Below are 27,861 nucleotides of genomic sequence, written 5' to 3' on the forward strand. Positions count from 1 at the left end.
GCCGTTGACCATCTATGTTTATTCCCTGTTCCTCCCATTCTAATTTTCGAAAGATTTGTTCCAAAACTTTCCAATTTAATTTTTGCTCTATTGTTTTTATAAATTTCTTTTATTAAATTTATATATTTGCCGTTAATTCCTTGTATTTTTAGTGCAGTCCAGAGAGAGTTGTGTTTTATAGAGTCGAATGCTTTACTGTGATCAACGAATCCTAAATAATATGGTTGGTTATATTCATTACATTTCTCTACAAGTTGTTTAATTACATGTATATGTTCTATCGTTGAAAATTTGTTTCTAAAACCAGCTTGTTCTCTTGGCTGCGACTCATCTAAAGTTGTGGTTATTCTATTCAAATTAATTTTTGAAAATATTTTGTACAAGTTGGGCATTAAGCTTATTGGTCTATAGTTTTCAATTAATTGTTTATCTCCTTTTTTATGAAGTAATGTAATTGTATTTTCTGTCTACTGTTTTGGTATTTCTTCTGTCTTCATTATTTGATTGTAAAGATTTGTTATTAATGTAATTGTTTTAAGAAGAGTTCCTTTTATCACTTCATTACATATGTTATCCTCACCCGGTGATTTATCGTCTTTTTGAGATCTTATAGCTTTTTTGACTTCACTCTGTAGTATAGGTGGTACTTGTTCTTCAAACTGTGCCGTTCTGTAATACAATCTGTTGTTTCTATTTCGTGATCTTCGTACAAAGAGCTGTAGAAGTTAGTTATATTTGACACGTTTCTGTTTTTGTATTCAACAATCTAGGAATCCATTTTTTGTTAAGATCCAGAGATCTTTGTGCCTTTTTCACTCCACCCGTTTTTTCTATATGGTCTATAATAGTGTCAGTAGCCACTTTCCTTTTATATTTTCTAATGCTTTCGTTTATTTTTTTTCTTATGTCTTGAATTTCTTTTTTATGAGTTTTCCGATCAGCCAACAAATCGTTTCTCTTACCCAATAGTGTCAACGCATCGTTTCCAATGTTATTCCTTTTTTCTTTACGTGTAATTAACTTATCCTTGAATTCAATTAAATTCTTCTCTAGAATATCATATTTGTTTTGTATAGTTTCATCTTTATTATTGTATATTTCTTCTTTAAGTTTCTTTTCAAAATCGTCCAATAGGTTCTCTGAAATCAGTAGCGATATTCTTCCTCTGTTTGGTTGTTTAATATACCTGGATCTTTTTTCTTTAGATTTCATAGTTTCTCTTAGAATTCCATGATAAGACCCTAAAATTAAAACTATTGACGACATCCACATTCTCGAAGATTCGCGGTCTGTTTGTAAGAATAAAATCAATTTCGTTATAAGTAATTGCATCAGGGGAGACCCATGTCCATTTTCTGTTTTTGTTTTTCTTAAAAAGTGTATTTGTAATAGTAAGATTGAATTCGAAATCAAAATTGAGTAATCGGTTACCATTATCATTACTCTTGCCATAGCTATACGGGCCCATGATTCCTTTTTCTCGTTCAGTATATTCTCCAATTTGACTATTGAAATCTCCCATTATTATAAGATTGTCATATTTGATTTTCTCCAATGTAGAGGTGAGTATTTTATAAAACAAATTTTTATCTTCTTCTGTTGCTAGTTCGTGTGGCGCATATATTTGAAATATTGTCCATTCTTTTTTGTAGCCTGGCAATTCTACGACCAATATTGCTATTCTATCAGAAATACCTATAATTTTTTTTTTTTATTTTCATTTTAATTTTCTATTTCTTGTATGTATTCTTGGTCTCTTCTAGTTTCACAAATTCTGATTATGTTCCAATTTATTTTTTCCAGTGCTTGTTCAAGTTCTATAAGTAGATCTTCGGATTTTAGGGTTCTGACGTTGAATGTAGCGATATTGAATTTGAATTTACTTTTTCTAATAGTTTTTTTTAGTTCTGGAGGGTAGTTGTCGTTGTCCCCATGGTGACTAGCCGGGGTGGGGAACTTTATTTGTGCTTTTTTTAATGTATTGCTTTTTATCCGGCTGTCGTTCTCCTATTCATTTTTAGAAGTTAAAGGGAGAGCAGTGAGACAAATAACAACATCCAAACCAAACCATAAGGTTACTAGAACTTTAGCAGTAAGCTGTTTCAAAATGTTTTATGCAGGATTCGTATATATGGGTGTAGATAAAGTCTTGTATACAACTGTTGAGTTAGGTATTAAAACAAACCCACATTCGTGTTTTGATGCCCCTTATTACAGAACAGTTGCATAAATAACTATTTAATATCAACCTCTACAACTTGTGCTTCTGTGTAAACTATTGGGGATTTATTTTGCAACTTGTTCCACTAATGGTGTGTAAGATATTTGACCTGATTCTTGAAGTGTCCTTCTCTAAAAAGAAGTAAAAGTGGTTCACTAAAAGTTTATTTGCTCTTTTCTACTCGAAAACAAAGTAGACAGAATATAAATAATATTATCTAAAATCCTATTTTTATTCCTTACTTAGTAGATAATATTTTAATCAATTTTAGAAATCGGTTCAGCTGCCGCCCCTCAGAGCCGGTGGTGCGGCGCAAGTCCATCCACTCGATCCATCCGGGCACTGGCTCCAGCTTCAGTGGACAGCTCTCCAACAAGGGTCCGGTCTACCGGAAGGTCAATTCCGTCCCCATCAGTCCCATGCAGTTATCTACCAAGTCCTTTTCTCCTCCAGCCCCTATCAACTCTCCCTGGACGGAAGCCTTAGAAAAACTCAACCACAATCACTCGTTCGAGCACAACTACGAAGACAAACTCTGCAAGATCAAAATGAACTACCGAGCAGTTCTGGACCAGCTGTCCCAGGAGTCACCAACGCCCAACCCATGGGGAACTATCAAATTGATTGATTTTGCCCACGCCTTTTTCAATGAAGATAACGAGAGAACCATAGATGATAACTTTAAAGAGGGCATAGACAATCTCGTGACGATCTTCGAATCTTTGCTCAAAGAAACTGATGATCAAGTGTTCTGAAGACCTACGATAATTTTGTGAATCAGGAATTTTTCCAATGACGTTTTATACATATAATTCGCAGTCTGATATCGGAACAGCAAAAGAGTGCTTAAAGACAATATAATAAGCACACTTTCCTCCTTAGTCGTATGTCAACTGTCACTGTCAGAATTGGGTTTTATATTTAACATACGTAACCTTGACTGAATAAATGTCTTACATTGCTGCTTATTGACCAAGAATATACAACTGGAGTAAATGCGGCAATGTATAGATAGATATGGTGACGTGATGTGTCTGTATGTATGGAACGTCATTGTATTTTTTATATAATATAATAGATTATTCCGAAAATGTACTTATGCTTAAGTTATTATATTCTTTGTAAAAATGTGAGCAAAGAAACAACATTAGTTCTTGCCTAAGTTGCCAAACTCGGACAAGTTGTATTGTCTCTCCCCTGGTGCCAGATTAGTACATCTTTAGGAAAGGAATTCTTTTTATATACAGGATGGGCCCAAATAAAATTTAAGGGAATGAGAAAAAAGGAAAAATACGAAATTGAATGCAAATGTTTCTTTTGATTCTTGAAAATTATATCGCCTTAATTTCCTCTAGATTGGCCGGCAACACTCTTTCAAAATCTCAGATCTTTCGAAAACTCTTGGGAGTCGTATATTTTCCAAGAATTTTCGTTTTAATGTTTGTGATATTCAAACTGAAAATAGGCCAAAATAAGTGCAGATCTTTAGATATCACCACAAAAAGAAGTCGGGAGGGTACAAGTCTGGACCTCGTGGTGGCCACTCATTGTGGGAGAATTTTCACGATATTGTTCACGACATAGAATCCATCAAATTCTTGAAATTCGAAACCCAGAAGACCACACGCGCGTCGTAGTATTTTTAATGGAAGAGAGGACACGATTGTACGTGTCACCTCATCAGGTGATCACTTAACATCTTAAGTGCCTTAAGTTATATTCTCCTGCCATTCCAGAGTAATCACAAGTATCGACCTGGAAACACCACACAAGGAAGCTCATTCCACTGCTTTGTTATACGTGAAAGAAAGCCTTGAAAACCACAGTGTAGAAGAACGCCACACATCCAGATGGTGGGGATGATATCCAAATTTGTGGCGTAATCTTAAAACAAAAGTATAAATTATGGCCCAACCTGTATTATTGCTAGACATTGCTAAAATTCATCCCAATTCATCTATTGTGCTTATTGGAACTCGCGCCAATATTTTAGCACATATAATGAGACCAAATTGATAATACAGTATTCCTTAGGGTTACGTTTAGTATCGTGCTACCTCATTTTTTTTCTTTGAGATTGGTTTTTGTGCTTTGTTTTGTTGTTCACATTTTTGCCTAGATTTGAGTGATATATAAACCACTATAAGAGCTTTTTGCGTTTAACGCCGTTTAAGAACAAAACTATAATTAGCTTTATCCGTAACAAAAATAATTCTTGTATAGTTATTAAGTATATTGGTTACAAATTAAATAATGCTGATTCTACATGTAATGGTTCAGCCAAATGTCACTAATATCATCTTTAAAGATTAAAATATATTACATAGCGATTACTGTATTGTAAATAATGAAATATAAATAAAACACAAAATCGCTTTCGCATTATAAATATTTTATTTCAAAATCAGCCAAAATTATTCTCCCAAAAAAATAATCTACAAACTTAAATAATTATAATATAACTACACTTGTATTAAACGTGGGGATGTGTTGGCTCTCAATGGTATTGTGATTAACAAAACCGACATTTTGAAACTGTCCCGCAGTGAACATATTATTATTATTATCATTTACTAACTAATCAAACAGTTAATTTAACATTATTACTGCATCTTTTACGAAACGGGCGAACTCATTAATAATACCATATTTCCAATGTGTTACAATCTTGTAAGTACAAGACAATATTAGAAATATATCATTTTCAATTATTTAAACTCAACATCGAAAATGTTAATAAGCCAAAAGATTAAAACAAAACCACCGCTTCATATTAACATTGGAACCTCGTGTTAACCCCCTAAATGCTACCAGTGCAATTTAAACTAAAAACAAAATTATGATAATAATAATTGAAATAGTAAAATAAACTGCAGACCAGACTAGATACGTAAACATCATATGACAATTACATGACACGTAGTTGGACGTTAAATCGAAAATACATTCGATTATATAACTGACACATAATTAAATAATCAATTTCAATACATTATCAATTTAATTATAAATAATTAGTAATAATATACGTGACGACTGTACCATTCAGAGCCAACCGATGCGCGGCATACGATGCGAGTAACCAACCTGACACACCACAATAACGGTGTGCAGTTGAGTCTACAAGGAGCATGCCCTCTGTTGGTGGATTCTAGGAACTGTTTGGGCAAGATGGCTGACACTGCTCGATTGAGCTATTTAATATATTACAACGTTATTATTGTACTGCGTAATAAGCTGGAATAGAATTATACAAATTAAATTTGTAAACAAAATTTATGAACGATACGGGCCTCAAACCCAACCAATTGAGCCAACCGTTCGAGTGACGCAACTCTCAAGTTGTGGCTCCATCTACAGGGTCTGCTTTATATAATAATTATTGGGCAATATATAGCAACTATTGGGGTTAGGGTAGTACAGCCTGCTTAACTTCAATAATTGCATATTTTCGAATCTTAGTTAAAAAGAAAAGAAGAAAGAGTTGAACAAGACATACCAAGATTTACAATCCATGCGTCACTCGAACGGACGAACGGTTCGACTCCCGAATCCTTTATTAATTTTGATTACAAATTTAATTTCTATAATTATTAATCCCAGAAGTGAGGGTTATCACTTTAAAAATAAGAAATTGTTTGGAATTCAATTATTGAATGTGTGATCTTGTCTCGTTAGGAATTAATTGCTATTTTGTCAAAGTTATGTCATTTTTACACAACCACTGGCCACATCTATCTGCATGCTCCTTCTAGAGTTATAAAAGTTAACGATAAGGGACATGTTACACGCGAGGGATTCGAAAAATTCATTATGGACGTATTATCGATATCGGTGTTTTCTATAAGGCACCTAGAAAAAATCCACATTGTTTGATTCAAACTGTTATTGATTAAAGCAATATTGTCACAAGAGACACTAAACTCACCAGATATATTACTTTAGAATTACTTTAGACCTAAAACAATCGAATGGTCATTTCTACTATGCGTGATAATTTGCACTTGTGACAATATACCTTCAATTGTGTATTTAATATTTAATAGCTAGCAACACAGTCAGTACTTTGAATTTACATCTAAATTTCAAAATGTGTTTATATATTATAATAAAATATATAATACAAGTGACTGCCATTAACCATAATATGAAATTGTGGCCTTTTTTATGACGCAATATGATGACAACGAATCTGTGTTTTTATGTATTACTCTAAAACGGGTGTATTAAATATTCATCATTTAGCCAACTACCGTTTTGAGAAGAACAGATATTACATATATATAGGACGCACACTATATGTGTCACATCGACCACACAACTATTCTATACATTACAAAATACAACGAATAATATAAAACCGCGTATTGATTACTTGTAACGGCATTTGCGACGCGACTGTACGCACACACTAGTGACGCGCTATGGTGTCCGTTCCGATATAACGTCTCAAAAGCGAAATGGCATTATTTTAAACTTATTAACGTAAAATATTATCTCTAAATAATTGTTCTTTGTAATTTTTAGTAATATTGACGGAAATTTACCAGCGGAATAACGTCAAAAGTCAAAACGGCTATCACAGTATTGCTACAGATTACATTATACTTCTTGCAATACACCGCTAGTACAAATATCGTAGACCCTTATGCGTTCGTTTCTTTAGAGGTTTGTTAATAACGTTTTTTATCCAATCCTATTTAACATTCAACGGACGAGCGGTAAAACGAGAGACGACGAACGGTCAACACAACCCCAATTTGTCAGGCAAATATTTCATGTTTTCCGGGAGGTATCTTCGGATAAAATCTATTGCGATTATCGTTTCAAACAATCTGTACGCGGCCTACAGAAACCAGTCTAGCACATAACGAACTAAAGGACACAGAGTATTTATATCATTTCATTAATATTTATATATTTTTTTTTTTGATAATTTTTCCATTTATTATATTTTTATTTACGAAAACAAACACTCGAATGGCATTTAATAACATTTTATACTTAGTTATATATTATCACAATCGACAGTCGCTCGCACCTACCTCTCAGCTACAATTTAGCGAGTCCTCTAGACACTAATTAGTACAAGCAACTAAAATACGATAATATGGGAGAAACCCTAATACAATATGATAAAAACGATGTCGCGTAGGAGTTTTTCAAAGTCGATATAATTTTATTTTACAATTAAAACACTCATAATTCATTTATCTTGTTGCTTTGTGTCTCTGGAGAAATTAATGTATATGGTGACATCATAACAATCAACATTAAATACAATTTCTAATTTCGAAAGAAATTCAAAAATGTTCTTTTACGTTTTTTTAATAATATTAATTCAATTCAAAAGGTTCACGAGACAGAAATAAATTATCACCTAAATTCAGACAATCATATAGGATATAGATTTAGAAAAGACCACATAATTTAATTTTCTATTGATAAACATCTCCACTGTAGGTAGAAAAGAGAAAATTGTTAAAAGTGCTCTAATTCAGCTAGGAAAAACATTACATAATATGAAAGTTGTAAAATGTACGTCGAGCCTTATCCAATCTTAACATTACATAACATTTGTAAATGGCGACAATGGAGGGTAGTCGGAAAAACTCCTCATGACGATATGACTACTGTAAACATTCAAGTAGTGAATTATATGTTAACATCTAATTAGTAACCGTTACAGATAAGACACTTTATATACATCACCGGATACCGCAAACCGGTTATCAAGTGTCGGTTTCCGGTTTACAGACCTGGGTAATCTGTTGTCAAATGCAATACCTATTGTATTGTTTACTCTTTTACCTTTTTCAATGCAATTTTTTTTAATTTAGAAAGAAAAACACAAACCATATTTAAAAGTTACATTTATAATTTTGTCCAAAGTTTAATAGTCAAGCCCATAGACAACAAAATACCGTAGAGCCCCCACGAAGCATCAACTTATGCAACTCAAGACAGCACATGCAATTAAAAAACTCATATTTTTTAATGAAAATCGAGATATTTATCGTTCTTTTCATTATTTTACGGTTATTTTGATTATGTGTCATCAGAGTGGTCAAATGACCGATACGTATTTGAGAATTTTGAGCAAAAAAAGTAAACATCCTATTGATATTGGGCTGCTGTGTGTATGTGTATATTATAAAGAGTCAATGTTGCGTGAGTGCACCTGTATATGGAGCGCATGTGGTGCGCATGCGCAGTGCGGCGCTATATCTTGGGCAGCTGAGTGGTAGCGGGCACGTGCGGGACGGGCGTCGCCTTGTAGTCGTAGGCGCATCCGTGCACTTCAGCGTATCTGAAATTATATCTTCTTATGAATTATGGGCATTATATCTCGAATGGGCTGCGTTCGGGAAGCTCCGTAAAATCTTCTCGTCCCAAATACCACAGTGTCTGAAGACGAAGGTTTTCAACCAGTGTGTGTTGCCAGTGATGACTGACTTGACCGTACGCAGACGTGGTCGCTCGCTATGGGCCTGATGGGAAAGCTCATTGTCGCTTAGGGGGCAATTTAGTTATTAGAGTTTCCCTGCGAGATCGAATAGCCCAAATGATTGCGAAACTGAAGAGGCAGGGAACATAGTTCGACGGGCAGATGGCCTTTGGGACAGTAAAGTCCTCGAATGGCGACCACATACCGGAAGACGCAGTGTTGGTAGGCCCCTCACAAGATGGACCGACGATCTGGTCAAGATCGCCGGAATACGTTGGATGAGGGCAGCGCATGATCGATCGTCGTGGATATCTTTGGGGGAGGCCTTTGTCCAGCACTGGACGTCTTCCGGCTGATAATGATGAGTTATCATTTCATCATCATAAAGCCGATGTCAATATGTCAATATGTTAAGCTTCGCTAAAAGAAAATGTATATGATTGTGTCCACTGCAGCCCAGGGACACGCTAAGCATCAATTGATGACATTGACACATGCGTGGTATGCTTGAATATGCGCTGACATAGCTCAAAGAGGTGGTGAGGTACGCTATAGTTGTACATAATCGTTTATATTCCTGTATAGTGTGTGCTGCAGTGGAAACGTAGCCCTATGTGGTCAAAAAAATGAATCCACAACAGTGGGACAGCGGCTTAATGTTATAATCAATTAGGTTCTATATCATTCGCAGTCTGATATCGGAATGGCAAAAGTGTGCTTAAAGACAATGAATGTAATCACACTGTTCTCCTTAGTAATGTGTCAACTGTAACTGTCCGAATCAAATCTGAACTGAACAAATGTTTTACATTGCTGCTTATTGACCAGCAATGTTTTAAATTACTGGTATAATGCGGCAATGTATAGATATAGCAGTTATATTTATATTTCAGCTTTGTTTTTATACGACGTGATGTGTAGAGACTATATCTAATATATAAAATTCTCGTGTCACGGTGTGCGGGACCGAACTCCTCCGAAACGGCTTGACCGATTCTCATGAAATTTTGAGTGCATATTGGGTAGGTCTGAGAATCGGACAACATCTATTTTTCATCTCCCTAAATGTTAAGGGTGGTCCACACGAATTTTTATTTTTTATTTTTTTGACATTTTTTTTTTAAATTTGTTTGATTATGAGTCAGCATTAAAAAATACATACAACTTCAAATTTTCACCCATCTACGATCAACATTTACTTTTGTATCGCGATTTTAATATCGGAAATACAACGTTTGCTGGGTCAGCTAGTATTATATAGAAGGCTCTGATAACAACGACCGTACGCGACTTTGTGTCTCTCGACAGACGCCCGACGGTATTTGGGTAATGAGACCAAGTTAGAACATTTGTCGCTCTTTGTAGCACAACTGTCCGCGACTTTGGCAGTAGTGTGGTACCAAAGCTATCCCATTGCACTGGGGCACTTCTCATGGTGATTATAAAAACCTAATCAAAAAGAATGACGGTTGGGAACCCATCGCGACTACATTAATCCAGAAACCTTTTTTCGTTTTAGAAAGCTTTGGTGAATAATTACGTAAGCACCACATAACATTCAACCTCGGCCAACATTTCGACCACAACTTGTGTATGTGGACGAGCGAAATGTCGGTCGACATTGTCGCACGTAAATGTCCCGCGACATTCTGCAACATGTCTCATGCCTTTGTTCCCTAATTAATACATAGCTTTAGTGAGCGTGACAAGCTACATCTTACACTTGCGATTTGTATGTGACTTTGTGTTAGTGTGCGTGCATTGCTCAAAATGGAGGTTAACTGTCAACCTCAATTGTTTTTGGACGTTGTCACAGCTGTCACAAAGACAAATAAACTTTATTCAATTAGGCTTAAACTAAGCGCTTTTGAATCGTCACTACAAATATTTCTTTTAAATTATTGAATTTACCATATGTTTGTAAAAAATTGTCGTGAGAAGAACATACAAAAAATTCAATTTCACGGCTCATTTCAATCAAATAGAATATTTTACATATGACTGTAATTTACATAACAAATTACTTAGTAAGGTGCTGCATACAATATATGAGTCGTGTTTTACTAATATAAATTATTTCATAAAAAGTAATAATGAATTAAATGTTTAAATATTAAATTGGATGTATATCTTTTGGAGCTTGTGTTCAATGTATGTGTAAGGATGCTTCGTGAACATGATGGTCGTGATTACTGTCACAATTAGAAATTGCATCCAGTCTTTCTATACGTATAGATGATCTAAGGATTTGTATAGTGACCTGTGAGCGGCGCAGTATCTCGCCCCGCAGCGACACACGTGCACGGTTGCTATGGTGACACGGCGCTTGCACCAAGAACACCGCATTCGACCCTTCTTCTCACTTTTGCTCTCGTTCCCAACGGTGTCGGTAGTTTTCTCTGTAACTTTCGGCTGCATAGCTATCTCTGAAAATACGAAATCATTTTTTTTAATGATGGTAATAGACACTCCATGCCCATTATAATGCAGTGCCGCTCAGGATTATTGAAAAAACGCAAAAGTTATGAGCGACATTATAATTGTGCCCAGTAATTTCACTAGCTACGGCGCCCTCCAGACCGAAACACAATTATACATTACTGCTTCACGGCAGAAAAGGAGCCGTTGTGTTACCCATAATCTAGTCGGCATACTGACAAAGGGGCCCCGCACTGGTATATATGTCATTTAAGTGCCTTTTGTACAAACCCGTAAAACAAGGCGAGTATGGAGAGGTTTGACGTATCTGATAATGAGAGGAGATAGACATAGAGGATATACTTTAAGCGAGAACTCCGACAAAGAGTAGTCGTTTTGGGCAAAAATGTGAGGCTCAGCGTATGAAGTGGTACCCCACTTCATACTCTGAGCCTCACCACTTTTTCTTATAAATAAGTTACATTCTGTTTCTTAATATCTGCAAAACATACATACGACCTCTGCTAGAATTCGCCTTCAAAATTCGGAGTCACTATTTTAAAAAAGACATCCTATTACTAGAAAGAGTACAAATAAGAGCAACCAAAATGGTCAATAGTTTAAAAAAGATGTACGAAGAACACTTCCTGGAACTGAAGCTAACCACACTGGAAGAGAGGAAAGCCCCTTGACTCGTACAAAATCCTGAAGAAACATTACAATAATAAAATATAATATTGGCACTCCTTTACACAAATGGACGTAATTCCAGAAAAACGTCCAAACCACAATCATGACGAAATTGAGTTAGAACACAAAACTGGTCACGTGATTCATATTAATGGACTGACAAAAAATGGCAGCACTCTTTAAATCACATCATGACTTAGTAGCCCAACCCAAATGTATGGAATACACTAATATTTATTAAATTTTAAACACGAATTCCTTAAAATGTGATGTTTGTGGCTTGGAACGTTTTTCAGAAACTACATCCAAATTATCTTGCCCCAAAGTAGGCATAGTCTGTACTATGGGTACAAGACAGCGATATATTTAATACAATATACTTACTTAAACATACATAAATACATATAAACATCCATGACTCAGAAAAAAACATCCATAAATGATTGCACCTACCGGGATTCGAATCCGGCACCTCTAGCTTAGTAGTCATGGTCACTAACCATTCGGCTATATGGAACCTCAATGTAACAAACATTGAAAACATCTACTTCATGAACTCCAACATACATCTAAGAGGCCACTCAATGAAATTGAGTAAGCCTCAGTGTGCCAGCAACCCTATGTATCACTTCCTGCCACACGTGGTGCAAATGTGGAACTCCCTACCGGAAAGTGTACTAAGTGCTCCTAAAGCGAATGTTTTTAAAATAGGCATGGCAAATATTGGACAAATTTAAAAACAAAAGTGCAGTGATACACACGCATCAGGTAAGGCTGCTTGTGTATTAGACAATAATAGTTAGTTTACATTGTTGAATGAACAAACAATTTTGCCCCCTTCACCATTGTTACGTATCTCTTCCGGAGGTAATACGTCACAACAGCCGACCAATCACAGCGCGTCATTTCATGGGACGAGGGTATAAAACAGCGGCTTTCGGCTCATTTGATTCAGTCTCGTGTCAGATTTTGGCGAGACAACACGTCCCGAGGATGCCTCGTGTAGAGGCGAAACACGTGTCGAATTGTTTAAAGACAAATATTGGCGGAATTAACACTAAAGAAAACTCGGATTTCCGCAAAGTCACGCATACTTCAATAAATTTTCAATAATAGGTTAAATATTGGTCTAGAGCAGTGTTTCCCAACGTGGGGCCCCCGCCCCACAGGGAGGCAATTTGATAGTTAAGAGGGGCAATTTAAAAATGGACTCGACACGACTTTAACCCTTTTGAATTTCAGTTTTTCATTATATGTTTTTAAATTTTACTTACAATGTTTTGATAACAATTTTATAGCGATTTCATCCTAAAACTTATCATTTATATTTCTTAAGGGAAAAACATAAAACCATAAAAATTTTAGACATGTTAAGGTAAAAATGTTAAGGGGCATGGCCTAAAAATGGTTGGGAAACCCTGATCTAGAATAATGCAAGAATCTTTATTGACCTGGTTCTGATTTTCTTTGTGCAACATCCGGTTTAAGAATCCTGTTCTCCAGCTCTGTTATCTTGTCGATGCGTCGTTGCCGCCGCTCGGAGCCCGCTTCGACAGTGGGCTGAGGCCTCGCGGGAGGTCTGGGTGAAGCTGCCATGTCGAGGTTCAGAGGAGGCCTGGCGGAGGCCGCCATGTCCAGCCCTTCGTCGCTAAGATGCAGATGCTCGCGGTTTCGATACCTACTAAGCGCGGGAAGAATTCTGAAAACATTATTTTGCTATTACACATTTGCGTATTATTGTACTTCAGGATTGCGGTTTTTGTAAAAAAAAACATTTACCTTTTTTAAAATATTAAGAATATAGTTCCATTTAACACCTATAAGTAGGAGTGAGTTTGCATTCTGCTTTTATGGCCTAACTTATTTTTTACCTTGATTTGATGAAGAAATTAGAAAAAAACTATCACTTCATCTGGATTTGTTTTTTTTTTATTTATTTTTTGTGAACCGCATTGTTGTATGTAATGCGCAATATATTATATGTAATGATGATGCTGACGATGATTTTAAATTCCGTCTTGAGTTTTAAGTGGCGTTATTTATAAGCTTAACAAACGGCTTGCTGATCTCATGTCATGATAATGCTGAAGGATAAGGTCTCAAAACAAAATCTAATTACCAAAAGATGTTGATTCTTTTGAATATACTAAAATATCCATAGAATTATTAAATAACGAATTTCAGCACAACTAGTGGAATGACGAAGTAGTTTAGTAAACAGCTGACTGGCACGAGTAGAAAGAGTAGGTATACTTAAAACTTAAAATAATGACACCATAGAATTCTATGTTTCCCCGACGTAATAAATATCACTTTAATTATCTGTCTCTCTTGTGTTAAATATCTCTGTTGTGTTTATTAACATTATTTGATTATTATGAATATTATTTGTATTATTATAATTTTAGAAGAGCAATTGCTAGTTTCTTTGTTGGTGAATTCATAAACACAACACGGGAATGTCTATTTATTTTTATTTATTTATTTATTTAATAGGAAGCCCACGTTGTATACAATGTATATGGTATATTTACACATATATTATTTAACATCGTATACCCCATTTACGGGCTAACTCGACATGCAATTAATTACTTCATTAAATTACAAGTACTTAAAAACATTATTAACATATGACAATTTCCTCGTTTACTTACTATCTAAATTACTTTATAAATTAGTTACCTACACAAAAATATAAAAAACTTATAACTCTAAACAAAAATAATAAAAACTAAATTTTATATAAACTAAATTTATAATACAGCAACTATTATTAAATACGAAAAAAACGAATGATATTATTTAATTAAATGATTTTTAATTTTGCGCTTGAAAATCGATGCAGAGTTCCAAAATATGCCCAACTCTGCTATTTTAAATATGTTGTTATAGGACATTACAATTCTGTTAATAGGAGCGGTCCTACTTAGGTTACTCTTTGTAATTTATTTGTCATGTCATGTATTTGTCATTTAATAATCCTTGCGTTCGAAATCCAGCTTTACGAATCAGTTGTAAATGTTAATTGATTTTTAAAATTTAAATAATTGCTCTTTTCTTTACTTCGAAATGGTGAGTTCGATTCCCGCACTCGTGCCTACAGACTCCATCAAAGGAATCCCTAAAATTCTTTATTTGGTGAACAATGTAGTACTGACTTGTAAATGTTATAAATAAAGTTTTGTAAAAACATTTTTATTTGAATAAATTATGTACAAATTATGGATGCTGTATTCTAATGTTGTCGTAATTATGCCGATACAACTATTATATTAGATATTATGTAACTCAGTAACGGTCCGTTTGTATATATTATTTAATTCGTCTCGTTGGCCTTAGTATAGTTGGCGATGGTATTGGCCTATTGATTACTCTGTTTGGTATTATGTGGCTTCGGTGGTCGGCGCTGTAAGGCCCGGTATCCACCAAAGCGGAGAGGAGACGTATTTTGACAACCAATCAGATTTCGTTATTTCACCAGTGGCAGGCTCCTTTGCACAGGATGCCGGCTAGATTATGGGTACCACAACGGCGCCTATTTCTGCCGTGAAGCAGTAATGTGTAAGCATTACTGTGTTTCGGTCTGTAGGGCGCCGTAGCTAGTGAAATTACTGGGCAAATGAAACTTACTTGAGACGCAGTTGTAGTGCCGTTCAGAATTTTTGGGGTTTTCGATAACCCTGAGCGGCACTGCATTGTAATGGTCAGGGCGTATCAATTACCATCAGCTAAACGTCTTGCACGTCTCGTCCCTTATTTTCATAAAAAAAATCTCATCTCCGCATAGCTTCGGTGGAAATGGATCGACCGGAGAGGAGAGATGTCTCATTTTTCTATAGAAATTCGTGACGCGTCGAGCGATCAAGGCGCGAGAGAGCGGAGATGTGTGCATCTCACATCTCCGTTATGCACAGCTCACATCACATCTCCACTTTAGTGGACATGAGATCTCCTCTCGCCTCCTCTCCTCTCTGCTTTAGTGGATACCGGTCCTAAGAATCTGAGTGTGTATGCATAAAAACGAGTGCAAGGGAGGCGAGCGAGTGTGTACCTGGTCCTGTTGAGTCGCTCCAGGTCTGAGGTGGAGGACGAGAACAGCGCCGCGTGTCTTCCGCCAGCCAGTCCGCGTCCGCGCCAGCCTTCACCAGCCTCGCCGACCGCGACCCCACCTGGACCAGGATCAACCAATTACTATTTTCTCTAGCTTTTTTCTATAAGCTCTTTGGACATTGTTATGTTATGAATGTATATGATAAAGCTGACTTTTCTATTTTAACCGAAATTACTAATCCCACCCTGTTAATAAAAAATAGACACTTAGTTTCCAACAACTTGATATAAATCACAAATACTTCTTACCAAAAATTAATAATAAATATGGAAAGAGAACTGTCAATTACGTAATACCAGATTACAGAATCGCCGCTCAGAATTTTTGGGTCTTTCAAGAATCCTGAGCGGCACTGCATTGTAATGGGCAGGTCGCATCAATTAACATCAGCTGAACGTCTGGCTCGTCTCGTCCCTTATTTTCATAAAAAAAGAGAAAAAATGGCGAAGGAAACTCTTTCAGTATTATTCAAATTTAAATATGTATGTTTTTTCAAATTCAATTAAAATCAAATTAATTTCATTCAATTTGGTTTCAAAACAAATCTATACTAAGTCCGAGATAGTCTGATAACTCTTTTCTTTTACGTCTGAGAATAATGGCTGAGAATTTTATATTATAAAAATGAAAACATTTACATGTTATTACGTGTCCCATAGAGCCAACTAACATTAAAAACCAGCAATTCCTTATTTCTAATGTTGTAACTGTAAAAATAACTTACGAGTTTAGTTTAAGAGAACCTTAGTACTATACTCATATTAGTCAGTCAACCTAATCTTCGGGTACAGAACTGACTTCTTTTTACTAGAGACAAGTACTGAACCAGCCAATCTGGTTTTGCTATATAAATTAGTACTCCTTGTATGAATTGTCATAAGTATTATTTGTATTGGGAATATATAAAAAAATATGGGTTCCGGATAAGTATTGACCAACAAACATATACCAAAACCTTTTCCGAAACACGCTGCGTCTTTTGGTATAATTATAATTCGGATCGGTTCAGTAGTTTTCACAGTATAAACGAAGTAAAAAACCGGCTCTATATTTATTAGTATAGATCATTTCTTCTTCCTACAGATTTGCGGGTTCAAATCACAGAATCTGGCACTAAGTCACAATACAAGTTACAGAACAGTAGCGTAACTCAGCGGTCTCCTTGAAATTTATACCTACGTCTGGGCGGAGTGCTAGGGTTGGTACATACAAAAAGATTGACGACGAAAACGGCGCGGCGCAGCTAATTTTACTCGGACAGCGACCAGTTTCGGCGGCAAAACGGAGTGGCATCCAATACTTTTGTCTTCCCAAGATTGCTTAGCGACCGTGTAAATAGTGTGCGTGGGTCACTGACCTGTATAAATACCACTGGACAGGCTGTTCCATGTTTGACAGCAATTTTTGTGTGCCTATTAGAAGCGCCATTCGTTAGCGTCCAGAGAACTAATTTTGAAGTATAATACAAATGGCTGCGAAGGAACGTTCAATACTGTGAAGTATTTTTGCATTTTGAATTAATTTATTCGGTTTCCGTGTTATAATTATACTTCAAGAATCAACGTAATAAAGTACACAATTACTTTTGTCAATAGTTTCTCACCATCTATCGATGTTTGCTGAGGTTGTCAACACTAGTTTTAGTACCGCAGACTCTCGCTATGACCAACAGCACCAAAATGGCGAATATCAAACAGACACAAAAGTACTTTGACAGACGCCAGTCTAGTAGTATATAGTAGAGTTCAGTGGCGTGTGTCGATTCGCGCGTTCTAGTATGAAGGTAATATTCTATTCCTGTATTGTGACTATTTCTTACTAATAAAGTCTCTCGCTCAGCCATGTTCGAGTGTATATATATGAAATAAGGTGGTAGTTTATCTCACCATAATCAGCAGCGTGCAATGGAGTGATCGCGGGGTTCAATTCGGGCGCGGCTCCCTCGCGCTTCACCAGGATGGACCCCGAAAGAGCATCCGACAGCTTCAACCTGCCGACAAATACATAATCCATACAATATAGTTTTGCAAGTATATAAAAGTCGTGGTTTTCACGTTTTTTTAATTCAATTCTTTGATATGAATTATCCCTTGAAATGGTGGATATAATAGCGTATATACGAGACTGGTATCTGTAAGGGAGATGCAACAATATAGAAAAGGTAAGCGAATTTATTGTTGCTGTAACCGATCTTCATCAACAAGTCGTAAGCAGTCAGCCACACTTGCTATCATCTCCTTAGTATTTTGAATATTAAACCACTATTATTTTATATATATATATGGTTTCTATTATTTATTAAGTACATTAGAGTTAAGTTAGTTCACTGCACTATGGAGCAATTCCACACAGCATCCTGAACATGACGATAATATCTAGGTTTAGGACATATGGTTCAATTGTTGAACTCAGCGACACGCATCAGATCAAGCAGCACACTACTACCTGATAAATGCGGTAGAAGACACCCAATGAACCACGAAGACCGACCACGAAGATCCTGACCATGTGACTGGCCTTGCCCCGTCAACTGATAGTTATTTATGCAACTGTTGTGTAATAAGGGGTATTAAAACACGAATGTGGGTTTATCACATGAGTGTTTATGAACCTAATTATCAACAGTTGCATACAAGACTTTATCTACACCTATAATATGAAGCCTCTTTAAAAGATTCTGAAACAGTTAGCTTTCTGCTAACATTAAAAAAGCCACTCCTTGTAACCATTACATTATCCAAACGAGTGTTGTATTGTAAACGGATGATGTAATGTTTACTGAATTTCATTACAACATTCGTTTGGATGATGTATTAGGACATTTGGTGTTTTAATGCTGGCAATAAAGCTAACTGTTTTAGAATCTTTAATAGAGGATTTATAGCATGGGTGTAGATAAAACATTTATTCAGTTCAGATTTGATTCGGACAGATGACACACGACGCTCTTATATATTTATCTACACCCATGCGGTGAATAGATAGATAAATATTACACTTGCTCGTCCCCATGTTGACTGACCTCTCGTCCTGGATGAGCGGCGCGGAGTCCGTGCGCGTCCCAATGGGCGGGAGCAGCGTATTGGCGCAGTGGAAACGCGTGAACTTCCCGTCGTACGCCTCCTCGAACGTGTAGCGGTAGTCGGGGTCGGGTCCATCATCCAACAGGCTGGCAACAGACAGGATCTCTTCACTCCTTGTCTTCTGAATGTCCCGTTTCCCTGATAATCATTACAATTTACATTTATTTGCGTACTTATTGATTTTTTCAATTTACTTATAAAAGTATGCATAATTGGTACTTAGTTTTTAATTCTCGCCAAACCGTTGCTACATTTACGCTCTAACACTACTATACTAGTGTGCATCTATAATAAATTATTATTTGTTCGTTACACTGCAATATTACTAATACACATACATTACTTAGTTATTAATTCATGATATTCCACATAACATAGTAAAAACCTAACCTGTATACATATATCTAAACAATACTACTCTTTAAATATTAATAAGTCTTACATGAAGAATGGGTCTCCATTCTTCATGTAAGACTTAAGTCTGTATGTGTAACGTCTGTTAAGGAAATGCTCATTTAATTTATTCTTAATTACTCCTCTAGTCTTCTTTATATCAATATATTAAATCTACAAATACAATAAAATTGTAACGGCCTTACAAATAAACTTACTATAAAGTTAAACCTGATGAAAACCAACAATATGCAAAATTTTAGTCAAAATTGCCGACAACACTGTCAATTTAATGATAATTCTAAAGTTTTCCGAATGTCAAGCAGCCTTGCAAATTATCGTGGGGAACGTTATACGTATACCCATAAAACCAATCATAAGTAAAATGTCTATTTGTAAACATTTTGCATATTCTTGGTCTATTCTTAGGTATAACTTTATGCCAAGTTGACCTTTATCTGTAATTTAAATAATATAATTTCCAAAAAAAAAATTTGAGACTAGAGTCACAAATCACAATGCTCCTACTCATATTATTGAGGCCAACGTAAATATTTTTTTTAAACTTTACTTTAGGACTGAGCTAAGGTCAGCCAGTTGAATATACAATAATACCTAGGATCATCTATACGTCTAGATAGACTGTGACAGCTGTTAAAACGTCAAAAAACGTTAACAGTAAGCCTCTATTTTGAGCAATGCACACAAACTAACACAAAGTGACATACACGACATCAGAGGGTATGACAAAGCTTGTCACGCACACAAAAGTAATAAGCCAGGTCTGTTTTCATTGGTTGTATAGTAGCAAGAGGCTCAATCAAGACATATAAATTATCTAAGAATAATACCTTTAAAGTGATTGTCAGGAGTCCGCGTGGTCAGTGAATGCATCCTCCTTCGCAGCTGCAACATCTTGGCCATAGTGACCGCGTTTTCGCGAACCGCTCTACTGCTGTGGCCGCCACCGCTTCCGCTTGTGCCCGCTGCCCCGCTACCACTCGGCCGAACCCCGCCCGCGCCGTCATCAGAGTCGCACTCTACGAGGTGGCTTAGTGATGACGAATCTTTAAAAAAATTCATGGTTTGTTTTAACATACTTTAATGTTTACAAGCAACTTTGCTTACGGACTGACAGAATTTTTAATATTGCTACCTGTTGTAATAAATAATATATTCAAAGATTGATCAACGCATCACGGACATCATCGACATTTTTTTAAATTATCAGACATCAATATGAATTCAAGTGAGATTTTAACAGATAAACATAACATTATAAATGAGACAGTTATAAAGAAAGAAATAGAACCAGTATTGATACTCAAGAAAGGATAACTACAGATATACAAGAGGGAAATAAAGATTCTAATAAATTAACTGGGAGAAAATTTGGTGAAGTAGAAAATAAAAATAATTCTAGTGATAAATCAGAAATAGATCTCTTAAAAAATTTGGGTACTGATAGTATAGCTAACGATAGTGATGTAAGTGAAACAGTAACAGAAGAAAATCTTCGAACTAATACACAAGATGGAAATAAAATTACTGAGTCAACTCCTGAAGTCAATGCTGATAATGTAACAAGGGGTCATGTTTTTGTTAGTCAGAAAAATATAACAGATGGAACCAATTTTTATCAAAAAATGTGATAATTCAAGTGGACAATACATAGACAGTAATGTAGATGACAAAACGATAAGTGATCCAAATTTAAACCTTAATAGAATATCTCTTACTGAGAGGGTTGTTGAAAATAACATAATTCAAAGTACAATACAAGGTTTAGTGGAGAATGATAACAATTTAAACCATGAGAGGGATTTCATTCATCAGGATCTTGTTCATGAAGCTGCAGGTTCAAGAGATGTGTTGAATGATGACATCATGGATGTAGATTTGAGGAGTTTTGAAATAAATATATAAATATGACAATGAGGGATGAGACGAGCAGAACTTGATGCAGCTGGTGGCAAATGATACGCCCTGCTAATTACGATGCAGCTCAGGATTCTTGACTCAAAAATCAAAACTCAAAAATTCTGAGCGGCACTACAATTGGGCGTCACCTAGAGACATAAGATGTTAAGTCTTATTTGCCCAGTAATTGCACTAGCTACGGCGCCCTTCAGACCGAAACGCAATAATTCTTACACATTGCTGCTTCATGGCAGAAAAAGGCGTTGTTGTGGTACCTATAATGCTCATCGTCTTAAATTGTAAATGTCAGCCCAAATATTAAGGTTAATCTCCCAAACGGGTAGAAAGATTTCAATGTGAGGTGATTATTCTCAACATTATTAGCTTCATTAGCTTTCGTATTCGCCATAGTTAGTTACATGTGTGTACTTATACGGCTTGAGATGGCTAAACATAATGTATCACAAATACATACATTTATTAGAGTCCAGATGTTCGAAGGTGCCATCCTTGTTCTCCTTCACTCGCAGCATATTGACCCGCTCTCCCTCCCGGAACACGACCACGGTCACTTTGCAGCCGCTACCAGACCCTCCACTTCCCTCGCATTCACCACTAAAATATTAATTTATATTTTGATTTATCTATGCTACTTTATAAATTTGTATTGAGTCTACTGTCTGTTATTTGAGAATTCAAATTTGCTTAAATAACGAGAAGAAAATAATTTGTGTTGTTTTGAGCTCTTCAAGATCAAAGAGTCAGCTGTTCTATGTTTTTGAGATCTTCAAGCTCAAAAGTCTGGTAGAAGTTTACGTAAAGAGTACTAAGTAATATGATACTATTTCCAAATTTTCCAAAAAGCATCTTCCAAATTTTTTATTGGATATTTCAAATTATATATAAATATTCTATTCGGTTCAAAATTTTCTTATGGTCCTTCTTTGTGCACTGTATTTTTTGCGTTGGAATATTTTCATTGCGTTATGTTGTAATTGACTCTCTAAGAAACAAATTTTTGTGAATATTCAGGTACAACCGCGCTTTAATGCTAAAACAGATTTGGAATGGAGCGACCACCCTCGAGCTTTTAAATAATAACTTTTATTGTAAGATTTTACATTGTTACCATATTTTATAAAAAAAAAGAAGCCCCTGAGTTTGTTGCGCCCATTCTTCTCAGGTCTGAGGCATACCTTTTGGAATGGATGGTAGTTTTTGCCTCGAAAAAAACACTTTTTTCGGTTTTTTTTTGTCAAGGATAACTCACGAATGAATCAACCGACTTTGACCGGTCAAGATAGGAGATCGACGTGGTTTTATGATGTTCAAAAATGATAATGATTTTGGTATCTATCGGTAAAGCAGTTCTAAAAGTAATTCTAAAAAAAAGACAAATAAAAAAAAAATTTCGGATTTTTCTTAAGATTTTTTACATCTACCGATCCGAATTGTATTAAAAATCAAAGTTTGGTCGAGCTCTTTCGAATAGTGCCAACCGCGATGAAATGGGTCAAGAGATATAAGCGGTTTACATGTGTGTGTACATACACACACACACACACACACACACTCTCTCTCTCTCTCTCAGACATACACACACATACACATGTACAGACACCATCGCGGGAACAGTCAGGTAAGCTTCCTAGGACCTTAAAACGTCGAGATCTGATGAAAACCCGACGTTCGAAAAACGGAGTAAAACCAATAACTTCTCGAATTTTCGAAAATTTTTAATTTTCTTAGCGGGAAGTTAGAAAGCTTATACAGCTGGCACGGGTTTTTTAAAACCAATTTAGTGCGATATATTACAAATTGAAGTGCTGCCGGTTAACTTTAATTTAAAAGGGAACAAACCTCTTAGGAGCGAACAGTCTCTCAAGATCATGCCAGGGCTCAGGAGGTGGAAGCCGGCGAGTTGCCACAGGACCGCCTCTGAGGCCTAGAACAAGCCGGAGCTTTGCCCCGTCAGATATGGACTGGTCGCGCAAAGAGAGCCCATCCTCCAGCTCACGTAAATTGTACACAAGATGCTGCTGAGAGACTGGTATACCTGAAAAATTAAAGAATAGCTTAGAAACATTTTATGACATGATAACAGCATCAGGTAATTCAATTTTTATATTTTGTTATCCCTAAAATAAAGATCAAATGAATAGAATCACCAATTGAAATGTAACAATATTTATTATTTTGACTTACACCTGGTATTAGTTGGACCTGAGCCAAGTAGCTTCACCCACTTTCACTGTTTCAGAAAATAGCATCTGTTATCTGATTTAAAATGTTTACAAACTGTGTACAATCGTAATATAGTAAAATAATGAATTAAAAATTTTAGAAAATGCAAAAATACGCGTGAAAATAAAACTAAAATCTTAAAACAGTAATTGGCAGTTGGGTAATTGTTTGCATGTAGCACACTGTACCCAAGCTATAGTTTTTTTTATGGAAGAGGAGAATAAACAGGTCTATTTATCACCTGATGTTAAGTGATCACCGCCACTCGCTTTCAACACCAGAGGAATCACAGCGTGGCAAAGCTCTACCGAAGTTTGATTGCCTTATAGAAAGGTGTACGCGCTATTTTTTGTAAATACCGCTCTATGGAAGACATATTCAGATCCAGTCCAGGTGAAATTCAGCGGCAAGGATCAAAAACGATAAACAGCTGTTCGGAACACTCCGAGCGATAAATGCGTTAGAAAACACACAATGAAGCGACGTCTCTACGCAAAGCAAAGTGATCAAGCCCGACTGGATCCCCGACAAATCTAGCCTTGCACGGGGTCAAATGGTTCGAACTGCTTCAGACCAGAGATGACAGTAATACATAGAGTATGTACATCTATATGTGATCCGACCTGTGCTTTGTAGAGCGCTGAAATGTAGTCCGGCTTGAAGTTTCGTAAAATCGCACGCCCTTATTTATGACGCCCAGCTTCTTCGAAGCCAATTTGTTTTTGAGGAATACGCTCGTGATTTCTAGACCCAGTATTCTGATATGAGGCGTGGCTTAAAGCCTCTAAAGGGAAGTTTGCCGAAGAGAGGTGATACGACAAATGGGGTTTTTTAGTGGTAAACGCGAAAACTTAAGTCTTCTGGAGGTTAAATTGGACAAGGATCCATTCGCCCCATTCCGCACCTTACGCGCACCTCAAGAGAGGACTCGATAGAAGACACAAGTTGCTTCCGGTATTGGTCGACGATTTACCGAGAGAGAGCTGCATTGCCCGTGATATGGCATCCCGTACTGTCATCCACATAACAATTGGAGCTAACCAACATATCAATGATATGCAGAAGAAACAGCGTGGGAGACAGTAGCACACAGCTTTGGGGAACTCCAGCATTCGCGTGCTTCCGGTTCGAGTAATAACCGTTGACTAAGACCAGCTAGTGTAGGATGGAAGTGCTGAGAGAAGCTCCTTATGCCATATACAATCAAAGGCTTTCGCTATATCCAGACCAACTGCTTGCCTTCAGGCCTTCTCCCTTGCTTTCAGTAGCAGCCACCCATCTATGTGTTAGGTATGCACCAACACTGGCGAAAGCCGTACTGTCAGTTGTTGATCAACTGGTATACCACGACCCTCTAGGTATACCAAGAGGTGGCGGTTAACAATACCTTCCATGATTTTGAAGAGCAGGAAAGTAATAGCAATAGGCCTGCAGATAGCTGGATCCAAAATGTCTCCTTTTTTGGATCGGATGAAAAAAGGCTGACTTCCATGACATGTCCGGGACTATGCCTTTTGAATATTAGTACCGGAATAAATGAGTTAGAACAAAAATCAACTCAAGAGCACACTAAGCATGATGGGAGAAATGCCATCCGGCCTGTTCAATTTAAGTGAAGTGTGCTTCAGGCAAAGACACACCTGACCCTTCGGGATAGTTCCCGGTTTTTTTCCTTTGCCGTGAAAAGTCGAGTTGGACGTAAAAAAATATCTTTTGCCATATGGGCCAGGGTGTCATTCCTCATGTGCAGCGGTGGTAGGGATGGCTGGTGAGATTTGACAACACTTGTTTCAGCATGGTATCCAGAAAGCTGCTCGGGGATTTGATGACATTTTTCAATTTTGCATGGGTAATTTGCCGCTTAAAAATCTGGAGGCATTGTTGTAGTTCCTCTTTAGAACTTTGCAATTTAGATCATTTATGTCCAGCCTTGCAACTCAGATTCAATGCCTGTTTTTTGCAGTCAACTGCTGCTTTAACAGACATATCCAACCACGGCTGTTATTTGCCACTGATCGGTACTACAGAGTTTGATTTAAAAATATCCATGCCCTGTTAATATCACATCATGGTGGTTCTTGACACTTATCTATGCAAAACAGAGCAGCACTTCACCTCTGTTTCATGTGAGTGTGATACTAATCTGTTTGCAAGATGGCAGGGGCTAAAGTTTAAAGGCAAGTCTTCATAGTTATAGTTCTCGAGGATGTTTCAGAAAAAAAAGTGTAAAAGGTATTTTATACTATCCAATTTCTTGTTACAATCAGAGAAAAATGTGTGATAATTGCAGAAATGCATTCCTTATACTCAAATTATAAGGTAAAGGAGCCAAACAGACATACTTTCCCCATGTCCAAATGTAAACCATGAGATTATGGATAAGATCTCCAATAATCTGACTTATGCAGAGGTGTAGCCTCTAGGTATTCACTTCTAGCCAGCCTACCAGCCTAAAGCAAGAAACCTAGGGTGAGAATCATTGGCTTTCTATTCTACCTCATCACCACTTCAATACAATCCTAGTAAGTGGTGTTTTATTTCTACTCTTGTTGGCCATGAATCACTCATTGCTTTCTCATGCTTTTTAATGTTAATCATGATAGGGGTAGCATTCCTCCAGAGATTGGAATATACTGAGACAGACCCCAACTGCACCTTTTCCTAGGCCATGAAAATACCTAAGTTGAATTGCAGGATATTTGGATCATATCATGTTCATCACACAGAGAAATTCAAGTGTAAATAGCATTAATTCTATAAATATTACACTATATTTGAGGTGTCACACTTGTCACAATATAATATGTTGAACTTTCATAAATTTCAGCCCTTTATTATTCCCTCATATCCCATGATGGAGCAAAACTAAGGCTAAACTTAATTTTTTGTTGTAAGTAAAGTTGAAACAACTGTTATCACAATACAATTATTCTAGCAAACACTGAGAGTACTTTAATGGTTTTTAAGTATTCAAACTCAAATATTAGGCATATGATAAAAGATTGTCAATGAAGTAGAAGTCCACAAAGGAAACATGTCCTGCAAATAACAGACAAGTAAATCAGGAAATCTGAAAGAAAATACTTTACAGTTGACAATGTTATAGTTTCAGGTGATAATGTAATAAATGATAATTTGAGGTCAAACAATTTCACTGAATTTTTCATCCATTGAAGCATTTCTTTGTATCATTTACAAATTCTCGAGATGGTGGCTGATAAGCATTGTCACAATGAAACAATAATTTAGTTTGTTGTGTAATAATACATTAATTCAATATATATAAGCTCACCTTCCACTCTATAGATTTTCGACTTTATATCGAAAACAGTGTCGAAAGGTGATACCGTGATTTCGAATGCGGTTCCAGTAAGGGTCTCCACCAAAACTTCCATGGTTTGCTGACTTTGTACATCTTCTTGGAATCCCTTTGAAGAATTCGAAAGTCTTTCAGGGTATCCATGTTGTGACATTTCACACGCGATAGTAACAACTATTTACGCCACATTTCACTATAAACAACTTGTATAACACGTCTTGGCTAAATAATCGAGACACTTCAACAAACTTCAACCATCACTTTGATGACGAATTGAGTGAAAATCTTTACGGAAGTAAATGATAAAGAGCACTATAAATATATATAATGGGTGTGAAGGCTTGTAACAATTGTAATGAATCGGAGACCAAATTAATAAAATGCAGCCTATTGTAAATTGTTTAATATTCTGAAAAAGTAAAGTAAATAAAGTATCTCAGATCAAAGACTATAGATAATCATAGATAATATAGATAGTCTATTGCGGCATTCCTTCCTTCTACTACAGCTACAATACAATAGTCAAGTTAGTTAGTTTGTGAGTTGTGAGCTCTAAATTGAACTGTCATCGTAATCGGCTATTCATAGAGGTACCTACTTACCCTATGAAATATTAATAAAAACTTGTCAGCCATGTCAGATTGACGATTGACTGAAAGTGTAATTCAATATCAATCTTTCACCCGCCACCCCTTATGGAGATATTGCAGGAGGAATCAGGAAATATTATATTAATTATTGCCATGTCAACAGTAGCGGGCTAACCGCGTAGCAGCAAAAGTAGCAAATAGCAATAGGCAATAGCTACAGTCGCCGCAGCTCAAGCAGTTGTTTTATTCAACCTCCATACACTCAGTCTCTAAATCCTCATCACAGTGCCTAGCGAAATTGGTCTGTACTCTTGTAGTGTTTGACACAAGAAAGGTCACCCGTTTTGTTCTTTGGGATTGCCACCCGCTACCGCAGTATTATAAGCTGTTTTGGTGAATATCCAAAATTATGAAGGAATTA

At 36.4% G+C, this 27,861-nt stretch overlaps 2 protein-coding genes across 3 annotated transcripts in view; one reads left to right on the forward strand and one right to left on the reverse strand.

Moving 5' to 3' along the window:
• Positions 1-4,604, forward strand: part of LOC126965299 (inositol polyphosphate multikinase) — a 41,501-nt gene extending 36,897 nt beyond the window's left edge. For both annotated transcript variants that reach the window (XM_050808829.1, XM_050808830.1), the window contains exon 7: positions 2,493-4,604. In XM_050808829.1, the coding sequence (XP_050664786.1) occupies positions 2,493-2,976 (484 nt within the window). In that variant the 3' untranslated portion in view covers positions 2,977-4,604. The remainder of the gene's footprint in view (positions 1-2,492) is intronic.
• Positions 4,593-27,308, reverse strand: LOC126965288 (uncharacterized). The gene is made up of 10 exons (XM_050808803.1): positions 26,824-27,308; positions 23,148-23,343; positions 21,763-21,902; positions 20,219-20,434; positions 18,914-19,112; positions 17,778-17,881; positions 15,832-15,949; positions 13,229-13,476; positions 10,930-11,095; positions 4,593-8,531 (listed from the first exon to the last, which is right to left on the reverse strand). Exons 1-10 carry the CDS (start codon positions 27,002-27,004, stop codon positions 8,444-8,446), a joined length of 1,656 nt encoding a protein of 551 aa, XP_050664760.1. The 5' UTR covers positions 27,005-27,308; the 3' UTR covers positions 4,593-8,443.
• Between the last annotated feature and the right edge of the window lie 553 nt (positions 27,309-27,861).

This window comes from Leptidea sinapis, chromosome 7, assembly GCF_905404315.1.
Source record: "Leptidea sinapis chromosome 7, ilLepSina1.1, whole genome shotgun sequence".
Lineage (NCBI taxonomy): Eukaryota > Metazoa > Arthropoda > Insecta > Lepidoptera > Pieridae > Leptidea > Leptidea sinapis.

Coding starts and splice junctions, on each gene's coding strand:
- LOC126965288 (XM_050808803.1), bottom strand. CDS start 27,004: ATGTCACAACATGGATACCCTGAAAGACTTTCGAATTCTTCAAAGGGA. Junction 23,344..26,823: donor GAAAATCTATAGAGTGGAAG/GTGAGCTTATAT, acceptor TTAATTTTTCAG/GTATACCAGTCTCTCAGCAG. Junction 15,950..17,777: donor ATTGCACGCTGCTGATTATG/GTGAGATAAACT, acceptor ATCCTGGTCCAG/GTGGGGTCGCGGTCGGCGAG.